General features: G+C 42.0%; 1 protein-coding gene and 1 non-coding gene across 14 annotated transcripts in view; one reads left to right on the top strand and one right to left on the bottom strand.

The window, feature by feature from the left end:
* Positions 1–15,073, bottom strand: part of Luc7l2 (LUC7 like 2, pre-mRNA splicing factor) — a 71,661-nt gene that overhangs the window by 48,553 nt on the left and 8,035 nt on the right. For 2 of the 13 annotated variants that reach the window (XM_085683505.2, XM_085683506.2), the window contains exons 1-2: positions 3,675–4,119; positions 350–433 (exon numbers count right to left, since the gene is read on the bottom strand). The exons of 1 other annotated variant lie outside the window; for it this stretch is intronic. In XM_085683505.2, the coding sequence (XP_085539631.1) occupies positions 350–387 (38 nt within the window). In that variant the 5' untranslated portion in view covers positions 388–433; positions 3,675–4,119. Of the gene's footprint in view, positions 1–174; positions 304–349; positions 434–3,674; positions 4,120–15,073 lie in introns of those variants that run through there. 10 more of the 13 variants (XM_085683517.2, XM_085683515.2, XM_085683514.2 and 7 more) reach the window with 9 other exon arrangements.
* LOC146889522 (U6 spliceosomal RNA) lies at positions 9,729–9,833 on the top strand. The gene has a single exon (XR_015000010.2). It is a non-coding gene; the product is annotated as a U6 spliceosomal RNA (small nuclear RNA).

The raw sequence follows: 15,073 nt of genomic DNA, 5'->3' as shown, positions 1-15,073 counted from the left end.
TTTTTAAATGTAATTAATCTTAAACTTAAGGTAAAACATTAGTAATGGTATCCGCTTGTGACTTTTTTAAAAAAAAAATATTCAACATTTTTTAGTGTTAACATAGGAAATTACATGGCTTTCCATATAACAAATTATAGATTTAACTTGAAGGAAAAAGGTTATGTGACTTACCCAAGCTTCTAATTAGAAACCAGGTCTCCTGAGTCTCAGCCCAGTGTTCTTTTCCTTAACTTATGATGTATTATTAGAAAATTCCAAATATAGACAGACCCCCAGTTACATGGGTTTGAGTTACACTGATTCACATATACAAACTTGATATAGTGTGACCAATGTTTCAACTCACGCGGTACCCTGCTTCCATTTATGCAGTATGCCAGGCATCGGCACGATTTTCAGTGGCACACAGGCGGTTGCCACCACCAGGGCCCTAGGCAAAATTGCAAAGAAGGCAAAGTTTGTCTTTGGCCCTCCCATCTCCCTTATGCATTTTTTTCCCACCTCCTGGTCATCCCCCTGCCCAACCTCCCAATGCCACCATGCTGCCCTTCTCACTGTTCAAAACCCCCCACTCACCAAGGACTTCCTTTCTTGAAGTGCCCAGTAATCCAAGTTACCTATTTTACTATCACTATAACTCCTATTCCTGATATGCTAATAAGGTTTGAGTCAACTAAGTGATTAACTGGTTTAAGTAACTGAAGATGCACTTAACCAAGAGTTAAAATGGAATTAAAAACTCTTTTAGAAAAGTGAGAGGGAAGAAATCTTTGCAAAGAGGGAGCAACATTTTCCCAGAGACCCAGGATTCCTTTACCATTTCAAATTCCTTCACAAATTCAAAACTAACAGATAAGGGGGTAACTGCCACCTTAGGTACCACTACCCAACCACTCATTTATAGTTAGCCTACAGGGACAAACAAAACCAAAGCACCTTTAAATACCCACCCTCACCTACCTTTCCATCTTTCTCCCACTTTCTGGGTTCCCAGACCAAACACACAAACAGCATTTTTGGTAAGCTGTCTGTGTATATAACACAAGATTTTCCACTAAATGGTTCAAATTACATGGTACTATTCTGTGATATAGTTCCCACTGAATATCCCTATACTTCCTTATCCTTAGGTAACTTTAAGTTTATTGTATGACAAAAACAAAATTATGAATTACCTATTTATTAAATATGTGATAAGAAGGAAATGTAATATATTATCCTGCATATACGAAAGAATAGGGGTATCTAAAAAGTCTTTTTTGTTTTATTGAGTTATGGTCTCACTGCACTACTACACCTGGCTACTAAATATTCAATCATTTCTTCCCACTTTTCCATACATATAGTTTGCTCCTTTTTTGTTGTTGTTCAAGCAGGGTTCTGCCCTAATTCTGACTAGACTGTAACTATGTAGCCTAGGCTAGCCTTGAACTAAAATCCTCCTGCCTCAGTTTCCCATCAGGCCAGAATTGATGTTCCTTCTGAATCAATACAGCACTGAAAATGGAATCATTTCAACTAAATACTATTGTTTACTCATAAACATGAGTTCATCCATAAGTTCAACTGGTCTGGAGAATTAAAAAGATATCCAGGGACAAAGACACAAATGTAAATTTAAAGACAATGAATTTTAATAATCCAGCTTCCTGCCAGTACTACACAGAAACAAATTTATACATATACATACATATTGTATTCAGTTTTGCAGTGCTAGAGGGGCTGTTATCAGAGAATTGTTACCTTGATAGTTCATAGTTGCCTTGCTCCAACTACCCTCTGGAGTAATATAAGGGAATCCTATCTATGCAAAAGATACCAATAACGGCATCCATCCAAATTAAAAAGGACTGCAAAAAGTAAGCCTCAAAGTTTCTAAAATGTTATTACAAAGATGAATTGTTAAGATCCTATATGAAACCCCTTCTAAACACCCTCGCTCTGGATGGAAAAGGTACAGGTTACCATGTTAAGACATGCTGCAATTATAAGTATTCTTACCCAAATATGAAAAGTTAGGTTATTTCAGTGTTTTTAATTAACGTTAACTTTCAAGGGATTACTTACTAAACACAAATAATTCTTTCTTTCCAATTATTCCCTCCTCTATATAGAATAAATCTGTTATCCACCTCATTCATCTTAATGTTCTAGTAAGAAAAGTTCCCAGTGAGTTTTATTAAAACTTAACCATTCACTGAAAGCAGTGTCAGTATTGCTAAAAAAGATTTGAAATAGGTTTTATCTTCTTCCGTATTTTGCGGCAGAGCACTCAACAGGATTTACAACTAAGGAAAATGTATATATATATTTATTTTCTGGTAAGTCGAACAACTTATCAAAATATGTTTTCATTGCTAAAAAATTTGCCCAAACGAGTTTTTAGAAGTCATTATTTGAATTGGATTTTTATTTGTTTTTGTTTTTTGAGGCAGGATTTCTCTGTAATTTTGGAGCCTGTCCTGGAACTAGCTCTTGTAGACCAGGTTGGCCTCGAACTCACAGAGATCAGCCTGTCCTCTGCCTTCCGAGTGCTGGGATTAAACCACCACCATCCCGCTTTTTTATTTTTTTTGAGGGGTTTCAAGACAGCATTTCTGTGTAGCTTTGGATCCTGTCCTGGAACTTGCTCTGTAGGCCAGGCTGGCCTTGAACTCACAGGGACCTGCCTGTCTCTGCCTCCTCAGTGCTGGGATTAAAGGCGTGCACCACCACCATTTGGCTTTGGTTTGGTGTTTAAGTACTGAACTTTGAAATTTTTGAAAGTATGATACTAATTATCCCCCAAAAGCAACATTTCATCACTTTAGATTACCTAAAACAAAGAATAATTCAATGCGTAGATAACGCAATATAAAAATTCTAACCTAACTGCATTTCTAAAAGTCCTTTGTTTCCTTCAGTTCTACTTCGGTAAGCATCAGATTTCCAAAGTAGCTGTGTTTAGGGCACATGTAAAATCTGTCAATATTTACTAAGAAAGCCTCTATTAAGTTGTCTAACAAAATGGAGGTCTCTCGGGAAAAAAAAAGGCCTAAACACTTTCCTACTTACAAAATGGGGTCATACACGCCCACCTTAAGAAATCATGGTTTGGGTCAGATTTTCCACAAAAAAAAAAAGAAAAAGAAAAAGAAAAAAAAAAGGTTGATTCTGTAGGGCTCGACGAGGCGTCCCTGGAACTGGGGGTTTTAGTGTTTCGGAGACTCGGGGGAGGGGGTGCTTCTCTGCACACTCTAAGAGGACGGCGACAAGGGGTGATCTTTCCGAAAGCCCAGGGTGAAGAAGCTAGAGCTGGGAGCGGAGGCCTTAGCGCTCGGCCGGTCCCCGGTCAACAGTCAAAACTGACCGCCCCACTAGGCAAGACAGCCTTGCGAGCTCTCACACCCGGCCAAGTCAACAGCAAGAAAAGCACAAACTCTCCTTTCTGCGTCCAGGCCCCGCCTCGCCCCATTGGCAGCCATTCCCGCCAATCCGCACGGACACCGCCCCCAAGCCCGCCTGCCGAGCCCTGATTGGCCTGGATGGGAGCCCGGGACCTCGTGTTACCAATCTGGGAGCCCCCTTACTCCACCGCACGCGCGCGCCCCGGTGCTCCCCCGAAGGCCTTCCCCCCCCCCCTCACCGGCCGCGTCCCCTCCCCCACCCCCAGGGCTCTGGCAGCGACTTACCGTCCCGGGAAGTGCCCATTAGCTGGTCCAGCATCGCGCGCATCTGGGCCTGCGCCGACATGGCGGCGGCGGAGCGGGCGGGCGGGCGACTGAGCGGGCGGGGGTGGGGCGCCGAGCGGGCCCTGGCGGGCGTGGGGAACGAGGGGAAGGGGTGGGGGAGGTGCGGCGCTGTCTCGGTGGCCGCCGCGGCCTCGAGGCCTGCGAGTGGGGAGACGGAGGGGTCGCGGGAGTGTCCGGGCTGCGCTCCTCACGACGGCGTGGACGCGGAAGGTGGCAGCACCCTCGAGAGCAAGCCCTCGCGTCCTCGCTCTCCGTCAGGTTCCTGAGACAGACGCGACACAGGCTTAGGCCGACTCTCGCCGCCTCTCGACACCGACACCCGCCAGAAGCCGTCAACCCCCCCTAGCGAGCTCTGACGCCGCTCGCCACCGCCGCCACCGCGACGGGAGCGCGCACGTCGCTCTCGCCGAGTCGTTTCCCGTGAGGCTTCGACCAATCGTCACGCAGCTGGCTTCGCCCCGCCCTGCCCCTCCCGCGAAGGAGTCCGCCCTAACGGCCGCTGGGCGCGTGCACGCGCTCTGGCCCCCCCCCCTCCGAGCCCAGGTCTCGCGAGAGCGTTGCTCTTTCGCCCACCCTAGAGCCGGCTCGGCCCCGGGGGCCGGGTTCTGCGCTGCAGACTGCAGGGCAGCACGTAGGCCCTTTCTGCTGGCTTTGCTGGCGGCCAAGCCCCAAATTAGAAAGTACCAAGCTTAGAGCGAGTCGGAGTAAGTAGTTCGGCCAAAGTTCTCAGGGTTGGTGCTCTCCTGACGGATGCTGCTGGTGTCGCGAACCCTTAGGAGGGCCCGGACCGAGCCCAGGACGCCTAACCTTTTCCTCCGGCTTTTTGCCACTGCCCCTCATCTGTGTTCTAGCTGGGACACGTCAGGTTCAGGAAATAACACGCGAAAACGCGAAATCAACACACTGGAGAGCAGGCCTCCCGACCCTATTGCTACGTTCAGAACAACTGGAAGCTGCTAGTCTAAATTCGAGTCTGCGGGTGACAAATGGGTCAGGCCGTAGTGCACAGCGGCGTGACGGCGGCAGGGCCCATCGGACAGCCTCATAGCTCCCTGGCAAGCTGGCGCCCTGCACTCTTGCTGACTGCGATAGTTGATTTCTTAATCTCACGCCTGGTGGTGTGACAGACAACTCATTCTCGTGAGGTCCAAGTGAGCCAACGGGAAATACCTAGGCCACGACTGCGTGCTGGTTTTACAAACTGGCCAAAAAAAAAAAAATTAAGGTGAAACGTCACTACTTTCTGGATACTTGGGAGGGAAATTTTTTGTTTGTTTGTTTCTTTTGTTTTTTTTTCAGTTTCATTAAATTGTCCTGATCCCTACACTGTAGCACACAAAATAAACTTTTTGCTTGTTTGTTTGTTTGAGACAGGGTTTCTCTGTCGCTTTGGAGCCTGTCCTGGAACTAGCTCTTGTAGACCAGGCTGACCCTTAGATCTGCCTGCTTCTGCCTCCCGAGTGCTGAGATTAAAGGCATATGTCACCACTGCCTGGCAATTTTTTTTTAATTGGATTTAACCCTACAAACCAAAACACCTGGTAATAAGGCATAGGTAGGCAGATCTCTTTGAGTTTGGTCTAAGTTAGTTCTAGGCCAGTCACAGTTACATGGTGAGGTCATCTCACAAAACCACCAAAATCCCCCTCAAACAATTACTCAGTCTTTTAGTGTTTTTTTCTAAGGATTCATTTCTCAGGATAACATTGTTCATAATAGTGCATTTCTCTAGAATATATTTAATTTGTACAGTTTTCTACCATTACACATCAATTTCCTTTTCAAAAAAATTTTTTGGGATTGGAGAGATGGCTCAGTGGTTAAGAGCATTGCCTGCTCTTCCAAAGGTCTTGAGTTCAATTCCCAGCAACCATATGGTGGCTCACAACCATCTGTAATGAGATCTGGTGCCCTCTCTGGCCTGCAGGCACACATGTAGGCAGATATTGAAAGCATAATAAATGAATAAATTTAAAAAAAAATTTATGCATGAGTTTTACCTCAGTGTATGTAAGTCCATATATGTATGCATGGCGCTTTTAGAGGCCAGAAGAGAATGACACATCTTCTGGCATTGGACTTAGAGGGTTATGAGCTGCTATGTGGCTGATGGGAACTAAGAACTTGAGTCCTCTGCAGCCAATGCTTTTAATCTCTAAGGCTCTCTTCAGCCCTTTTTGTACAACAATTTTCAAAATCTGCAAGTATTTGTTTGGAATTATTTAGAATTTAGTGTTTTTGAACCGGACATTGTGGCACACGCCTAACCCTAGTGTAGCTGAGGCTGGAAGGCAAATTTCAGGGCAGCTTGATTGAGCTATACAGTGTAAGGAAGGAATAAGTCTTCTGGTCCATTGTCAGCCTGAGCTGCATTTAAATAAAACTCGTTATGGAATCATGATAAGCAGGAGGCCCTGGGTTCCTGTATTCTCTAATTGGCAGCTGCTTGCCTGTCTGGTCCCTCTTAATTTATCCCAGGGCTGAAAAGTTACGGTAGGTTACCCGAGTGGGCTCGCATATCAGAAGAGGAAGTCTTGGTCACCACGACATTCATTCACTGATTGTTTTGTGTCTTGAACTAAAAGGGTGAGGAATTTGAAAAAGGGGCAATATCAGAATTTGGGAAGATTTTTATGTCCCTAAAAAATACAGCCAATGTGCCGGGCGGTGGTGGTGCACACCTTTAATTCCAGCACTCAGGAGGCAGAGGCAGGTGGATCCCTGTGAGTTCGAGGCCAGCCTGGTCTACAGAGCTAGTTCCAGGACAGGCTCCAAAGCTACAGAGAAACCCTGTCTCAAAAACAATACAAAACAAAAAACAAACAAACAAAAAAACAGCCGATGAAAACTAAAGGATGGCGAGACATACAACTAGGGAATTAAAAAACAAACAAGAACCCAAAACGGTGATGCCCAGCTTTCTGCAGAACTGAAAAGTAATGTCTCATTCCTTCTTATGTTCACTGAGTCTCTCCAGCATTCTCACTTATTTCACGAGGACCATTTTTCTTTTATTTATTTATTTATTTATTTATTTATTTACTATGCACACAATATTCTTTCTGTCTGTGTATATGCCCGCAGGCCAGAAGAGGGCACCAGACCTCATTACAGATGGCTGTGAGCCACCATGTGGTTGCCGGGAATTGAACTCAGGACCTTTGGGAGAGCAGGCAATGCTCTTAACCACTTAGCCATCTCTCCAGCCCCACGAGGACCATTTTTCAAAATAACAACAGTGACACCCTATCTCAAAAATAGTACTCTAAATAATTGTGTTTTTTTGCGGGGGGGGGGGGCGGTCAGGGTTTCTCTGTAGCTTTGGAGTCTGTTCTGTAACTAGCTCTTGTAGACCAGGCTGGCCTCGAACTCACAGAGATTAGCCTGCCTCTGCCTCCCGAGTGCTGGGATTAAAGGCGTACGCCGCCACCGCCCGGCAATAATTGGTTTTTTTTTTTGCAATCAGTTTCTATTGGTCCAATATGTACTTAAATTGCTCAGTAGAGATCTGCCTACCTATGCCTTATTACCAGGTGTTTTGGTTTGTAGGGTTAAATCCAATTAAAAAAAAATTGCCAGGCAGTGGTGACATATGCCTTTAATCTCAGCACTCGGGAGGCAGAAGCAGGCAGATCTAAGGGTCAGCCTGGTCTACAAGAGCTAGTTCCAGGACAGGCTCCAAAGCGACAGAGAAACCCTGTCTCAAACAAACAAACAAGCAAAAAGTTTATTTTGTGTGCTACAGTGTAGGGATCAGGACAATTTCAGAGCTAATTCTCTACTACCATGTGAATCCCAGGAATCAAAGCTTGGCAGGCTGGGTGGCAAGTGTCTTTACCTGTTGAGCCATCTTACTGCCCCAAATCCAGGATCTTGAGCGTGCTGAACATGCCTTCCATTATTAATCTGCATCCACCTTCTATTGTTGTGTCTCAAACCAAGTTTTATATATTCAGGGTCCATATTGTGACTTTCCTCTTCATCCCTTCCGACTGCTCGGCCTTTCCATTCGGGGTCATTTGCTTTCGCTTGAAGATTTCTTTAGGTTCTGCAAACCGCTGCCCAGAAACTGAATACACACCACTGCCTTGTTTGGTTTGGTATGGGGAGAGCCGCTCTTTTGGTTTGGTTGGTTGACTGGTTAGTTTAAAGTAGGGTCTCACTTTGTAGCCCTGGCTGGCCTGGAACCCACTAGACCAGGCTTCCCTCAAAACTCATAGAGATCCACCTGCCTGTATGTCCCAGGTCCTGGGATTACAGCAGTTCAATACTATGCCTAACTGTTTTTGGATTTGGTAAGACAGGGTCCAGGCTGACCTTAAACTTGCTGCGTCCTGGAAGATAGCCTGGAAATGCTCATGTTGCCTCCACCTGTCAAGGGCTGAGATTCCAGCTCGGCGGCACTGTGTTTCTAATCAACTTTCACTGGAACACTTCCAGGCTCACTCTGCTATCAGCCCTAGCTTTCGCCCTGTAACCAAGAGTTGTAAGAGTATAAGACACTATGCTCTATGACCTACAAGACGTGTTCTTTATAGACCTTTACCTCCCGCTTCAGAGTTTGCTTTTGTTTTTGACTGCTAGTAAATTCCATTTTTGTTCATCTGAAAAGATGTTTATTCTGTTGCAGTATTAGATAATTTTTTATTCTGCTACTCCCAAGAAGTTAGGTTTCAGATTGTCCTTACTCCTTGATGTTAGCTACTTAAATTTTGGGGGTTTTGAAATACACATTTTTCTTCATTCTTCTAGGAGTTCTAACAATTCTCAATTGTTATTGAGAATCCACAAACCCGCTTCTCCCTCCCCCCACAAGAAAAAACCAGAGCCAATCCTGGTGACAAATGTCTGTAGCACTTGAAAAAAGGAAGCATAAAGATTAGAAATTCAAAGTGAGCCTTGGACTCATAATGAGTCCACCAATCCAGGTTACAGTGTACTTGCCTTTAAAAAAGAAGAAAGAAAGAAAGAGAGAGAGAGAGAGAGAAAGGAAGGAAGAAAGAAATTACCCTCTGTGTGTTGGTATCCTCCTCTAATCCCAGCTACTTGAGAGACTAAGGCAAAATGAACAACAAAAAAAAAAATCCAAAGTGCTCTGGCATCGTTCTGAATCAAAGGCCCACCTGAACTGATGGGAACATGTGTTGAAGATGGGTAAAAGTGCTTGTTGTGCAAGACTAACAGCCTGAGTTCAATCCCTAGACCCAACAGGGGAAGGAGAGAACCAGCTCAGGAAAGTTAGCATTGACTCCAGGTGCCCACACTCACACACACAAACATAAATACAATTAAAACCAGATACTGGTGGTGGATGCCTTTAATCCCAGCACTCAGGAGGCAGAGGCAGGCAGATCTCTGTGAGTTCGAGACCAGCCTGGTCTATAAGAGCTAGTTCCAGGACAGGCTCCAAAGCCACAGAGAAACTCTGTTCTCGAAAAACCAACAAAACACACACACACACACACACACACACACACACACACACACACACACACACAAAGAAAACAAAAAGGAAGAAAAAAATTAAAAAGAGAAAGACAACTGGGCAGTGGTGGCACAAGCTTTAGTCCCAGCACTTAGGAGTCAGAGATGGGCAGTTCTCTTAGGCCAGCCTGGTCTACTGAATAAGTTCCAAGACAGCCAGGGCTACAAAGAGAAACCCTGCCTCAAAACAAACAAAAACAAAAAACGAGAGAGAGAGAGAGAGAGTGTGTTCCCCCCTTTCAAAATAGAAACAAAAGGATAGAACACTTGTTTAGTACTCATAAGGTCCTGGATTCAATCCCCAGTACCACAAGAAAGAAAGAAAAAAATACTGTACACAACAAATTAGCCTACATTAACTTGTTTATATATGGTTTCTTTCCCCTCCACAAAATTGTAGAAGGTGAACATCTGGTTCATACTACATGTTTTCATTTGTAATTCAAACTCCCAACGCCAAGAAAACTAAGAGCAGCCTGGTGGTGGTGGTCACACCTTTAATCCCAGCACTTGCTTTATTCTGTAGCATTTACACTGCAATTGAACAATACAGAGAGAATTAGCATGGCCCTGTACAAAGAGGACATGCAAATTTGTGAAGTTTTCTATTTTTTAAATCAGGTAAAATTATAATTTTAGTGATATATATTTCTTTCTTTTTGGTTTCTTTTTCTTTTTCTTTCTTTTTTTTTTTTGGTTTTTTTAAGACAGGAATTCTCTATAGCTTTGGAGTCTGTCCTGGAACTAGCTCTTGTAGACCAGGTTGGCCTCAAACTCACAGATTCTGCCTGCCTCTGTATCCTGAGTGCTGGGATTATTTTGACTAGAGTAAAATATTTATTTGTGAATGCAAATTACTATTTATAATATTGAAAATATCATGCAATTGCATAAATATAATTTCTTCTATGAACTATTCAGTCAAAAAAAATTTTAAATTATCCATTTTCCTGAAATGCTAAACTAGTTTAGTCAATCAGTTTCATTGGGATTGGTACTAGAAAGAAATATTAAAAGTTAAAATTCCTTTCCATGTACAAGGAAGATTGAATTTTAAGATAGTTAAGGCATTTAACCTTCATGTAACTTCTAAAAACAGCATAGGAACTCGTACTCAGTAACATCAAATTTAAATGTTCCCATTATTGTTTCTGTTTCTCTTTATTCCTCTGGTATTGGCTTCTCAAAATTCTTTTTTTTTAATTTTGTTTTGTTTTATTTTGTTTTTCGAAACAGGGCTTCTCTGTAGTTTTAGAGTCTGTCCTGGGACTAGCTAGCTCTTGTAGACTAGGCTGGCCTCAAACTCACAGAGATCTGCCTGCCTCTGCCTCCCTAGTGCTGGGATTAAAGGTGTGTGCCCCCACCACCTAGCAGCTTCTGAAAAATTTGTATTGTATATCTTCACTATTGGAGTAAAGAATTGTCGGTAAATAATTTTTATCCGAAAAAAATGATAAGCAGTGCATGAATTGAGCCAGACAAGGTGAAGATAGAGGACTAGGAAGGAACTAGAAGATGCAGAAGCAGATTGTGGCAGAATAAATTTGGAGAGCAAGGAGACCCTATACCAAACAGGCCAAGTTTTGTATTGGGTTAGCTAAACGCAGTAGGACCATTGGTTCAAGTGCAGTTTAAAAGGAGGAGCAAGTTGACAATAGTAGGCTGCAGATGTTCTGGTGTTCATGCTGCTCCCCTCTTCCTGGACATCCATGGGCTGGGGTTCAGCTGTGGCTGTCATCCTTAGGAACCATTGCTTCTCAGATCTTAGGAAGTAATACCTCCCACTGTTGTTAAATTACTGCTTAACATTACTTAAATCTTCCCAAACCTTCATGTATCCCTTTTAACTCTTCTCAACCTTATTCCATCTGTTTCCTGTCAGGACCTTAACACATCACAGTTGTGTACTTTTTTTTTTTTTTCTGAGCCAGAGTTTCTCTGTAGCTTTGGAGCCTGTCCTGGAACTTGCTCTGTAGAGCAGGCTGGCCTTGAACTCACAGAGATCCACTTGTCTCTGACTCCTAAGTGCTGGAGTTAAAGGTATGCACCACCACTTGGTTACAGTTGTGTACTTTTATAAAAGACAGACACAGTGAACCAGCAAGTAGGTAAAATCACCAGGAGCATAAGACTAAAAACCTGAGTTCAAGTCCCCGGATCCCACTGTGGAAGGAGAAAACTGACTCCCGAAAATTGTCCTCTTACCTCTCTACAAGCATGGTGGTACACAAACACCTGCACTCATACAAGTCATACAGCAAGAAAATAAAAGTTTTGAAAGATGCACACCCGGACAGTGGTGGTGCATGACTTTAATCCCAGCACTCAGGAGGCAGAGATAGGCTGATCTCTGTGAGTTCGAGGCCAGCCTGGTTTACAAGAGCTAGTTCCAGGACAGCCAGGACTATATAGGGAAATCCTGTCTTGAAAAACAAAACAACAAAAAAATTATAGAATTTTTTAGCCAGGCAATAGTGGCGCACACCTTTAATCCCAGCACTTGAGAGGCAGAGCCAGGTGATCTCTGTGAGTTCGAGGCCAGCCTGCTCTACAGAGTGAGTTCCAAGACAGGTTCCAAAGCAATACAGAGAAACCCTATCTTGAAAAACCAAAAAAAAAAAAAAAAAAAAAAAAAAAAAGAAAAAAAAAGAAGAAGAAAAAAAAGAAAGATGCACACATATATTTTATACTGTGTTTGTCTAGGCTTGGGAAATATATAGAAAGATGCATTGTAAACTTGGTAATGCTTACCACAAGTAATAAAAGTGTGCATAGAGGCAAAGAACAAATATAGGTATTACATTTACACATTAGAATTCATTGAGACAAGCACATGCCTGAGTTCAAGGTCAGACTGGTGTACGGAGTGAGTTCTAGGACAGGCCCCAAAGCTACAGAGAAACCCTGTTTACATATATTTATTGATATTTATAGAGCTCTACATTTTTCTCTGCTCCCCTTCCTGCCTTGCCCCTCCCCCCTGTAATCCCCGAAGATCCCCATGCTCCCAATTAACTCAGGAGATCTTGTCTTTTTATACTTTCTACTTATTAAGAGCTGCAAAGGAAAAAGGCCAAGTAACATATAAAGGTAGACCTATCAGAATTACACCTGACTTCTCAGTGGAGACAATGAAAGCCAAAAGGTCATGGTCAAGCACTATGCAGACATTTAGAGACCACAGATGCCAGCCCAGACTATTATACCCAGCAAAACTGTCGACCACCATAGAAGACCAAAACAAGATATTCCATGACAAATCTAGATTTCACCAATACCTAGCCACAAACCCAGCCCTACACAAAATACTAGAAGGAAAACTCCAACCCAAAGAAGATGGCTACACCAACAAAAACACAGATAATTGATGATATCATTGCAGCAAATCCCGAAGGAAAAAAGGCACAAATTAACATCACCAACGATGAAAACTAAATTAACAGGAGATAGCAACCACTGGTCATTAATATCACTTAATGTAAATGACTCAACTCACCTATAAAAAGGCACAAGCTAACAGACTGGATACAAAAACAGAATCCATCCCTCTTTTGCATACAAGAAATGCATCTCAACCTCAAAGACAGACATCATCTCAGAGCAAAAGGTTGGGAAAAATATACCAATCAAATGAACCTAAGAAACAAGCAGGTGTAGCTATCCTAATATCTAACAAAACAGACTTCAAGCTAAAATCAGTCAAAAAAGACAAAAATATTTCATATTAGTCATAGGAAAAATCCATCAGGACGAAATTTCAATACTGAACATCTATGCCCCAAATACAAGGGCACCCTCATATGTCAAAGAACACTTCTAAAGCTTAAATCATATATTAAACCCCACACAATAATAGTGGGAGACTTCAACACTCCTCTCTCACCACTGGACAGGGCAATCAGACAACAAAATGAACAGAGAAATAAGAGAACTAACAGATGTTATGACTCAAATGAACTTAACAGACATCTATAGAATATGTCATCCAAACAGAAAAGAATATACCTTCTTCTCAGCACCTCATGGAACCTTCTAAAAAATTGACCACATATTCGGTAATAAAACAAACCTCAACAAATACAAAAAAGTTGAAATAACCTAATGTACCTTATCAGATCACCATGCTTTAAAACTAGAAGTCAACAGCAATACCAATTCCAGGAAACCCACAAACACATGGAAATTAAAAAATGTTCACCTGAATCATCCATGTGTCAAGGAAGAAATAAAGAGGGAAATTAAAGACTTCCTAAAATTCAATGAAAATGACCACACAACATGCCCAAATTTATAGGACACAATGAAATTAGTGTTAAGAGGCAAGTTCATATCACTAAATGCCTACATAAAGAAGCTAGAAAAATCCCACACTAGCGAATTAATAGAACAGAACATTTGAAAACTTCAGAACAAAAAGAAGCAAACCCACCCAAGAGAACTAGACAGCAAGAAATAAGCAAATTGAGAGCCAAAATCAACAAAATAGAAACAAAGAAAACAATACAAAGAATCAATGAGACAAAGAGTTGTTTCTTTGAGAAAATCAACAAAATGGACAAACCTCTATCCAAACTAACCAAAATGCAGAGAGAGAATATCCAAATTAAGAAAATCAGAAATGAAAAGGGGGACATAACAACAGACACGGAGGAAATACAGATGATCATCAGGTCATATTTTGAAAACCTGTACTCCACAAAATTGGAAAACTTAAAGGAAATGGACAAGTTTCTGGATACATATCACTTTCCAAAATTAAATCAAGACCAGATAAGCGAATTAAACAGACCTATAACTGCTGAAGAAATAGAAACAGTCATCAAAAGTCTCCCAACCAAAAAAAAAACCCAGGAACAGATGGTTTCAGTTTAGAATTCTACAAGACTTCCAAAGAAGAACTAATACCAACACTCTTCAAATTATTTCACACAATAGAAACAGAGGGAAAATTGCCAAACTTTTTTATGAGGCTACAATTACCCTGATACTCAAACCACAGAAAGATAATACTAAGAAAGAGAATTACAGAACAATCTCACTCATGAACATTGATGCAAAAATGCTAAATAAAATACTAGGAAATTGAATTCAATAAAACACATCAGAACCATCATCCACCATGACCAAGTCAGCTTCATCCCACAGATGCAGGGATGGTTCAACATACAAAAATCTGTCAACATAATCCACCATAAAAACAAGCTGAAAAATAAAAACCACATGATCATCTCATTAGATGCTGAAAAAGCATTTGACAAAATACAAAATCCCTTCATGATAAAGGTCTTGGAGAGAGCAGGGATACAAGGAACATACCTAAACATAATTAAGGCAATATACAGCAAGCCAACAGCCAACATCAAACAAAATGGAGAGAAACTCCCAGCGATTCCACTGAAATCAGGAACAAGACAAGGTTGTCCACTCTTTTCATATCTATTCAATATAGTTCTTGAGGTCCTAGCTAAAGCAATAAGACACCAAAGGGAGATCAAGGGGATACAAATTGGAAAAGAAGAATTCAAACCCTCACTGTTTGCTGATGATATGATAGTTTACATAAGTGATTCCAAAAATTCTACCAAGGAACTTCTACAACTCATAAACATTTTCGGCAAAGTAGCAGGATACAAGATTACTCAAAAAAAAAATCAATAGCCCTCCTGTACACAGATGATAAAAGGGCTGAGGAAGAAATCAGAGAACCAACACCCTTCACAATAGCCACAAACAGCATAAACTATTAAATAATGGTTTAATTAATGAGCTCTGATAATGGAGGTTGTAAAGGATGGCAGTGTCTGAATTTTACCTTGAGATAGTGTGAAAAGCTTTCTTCTATCTCATAAATTCTC

Source organism: Myodes glareolus, chromosome 25 (genome assembly GCF_982192425.1).
Source record: "Myodes glareolus chromosome 25, mMyoGla1.1, whole genome shotgun sequence".
Lineage (NCBI taxonomy): Eukaryota > Metazoa > Chordata > Mammalia > Rodentia > Cricetidae > Myodes > Myodes glareolus.
The sequence above is the reverse complement of the archived record's forward strand: the minus strand, read 5'-3'. Positions and strand labels throughout refer to the sequence as shown.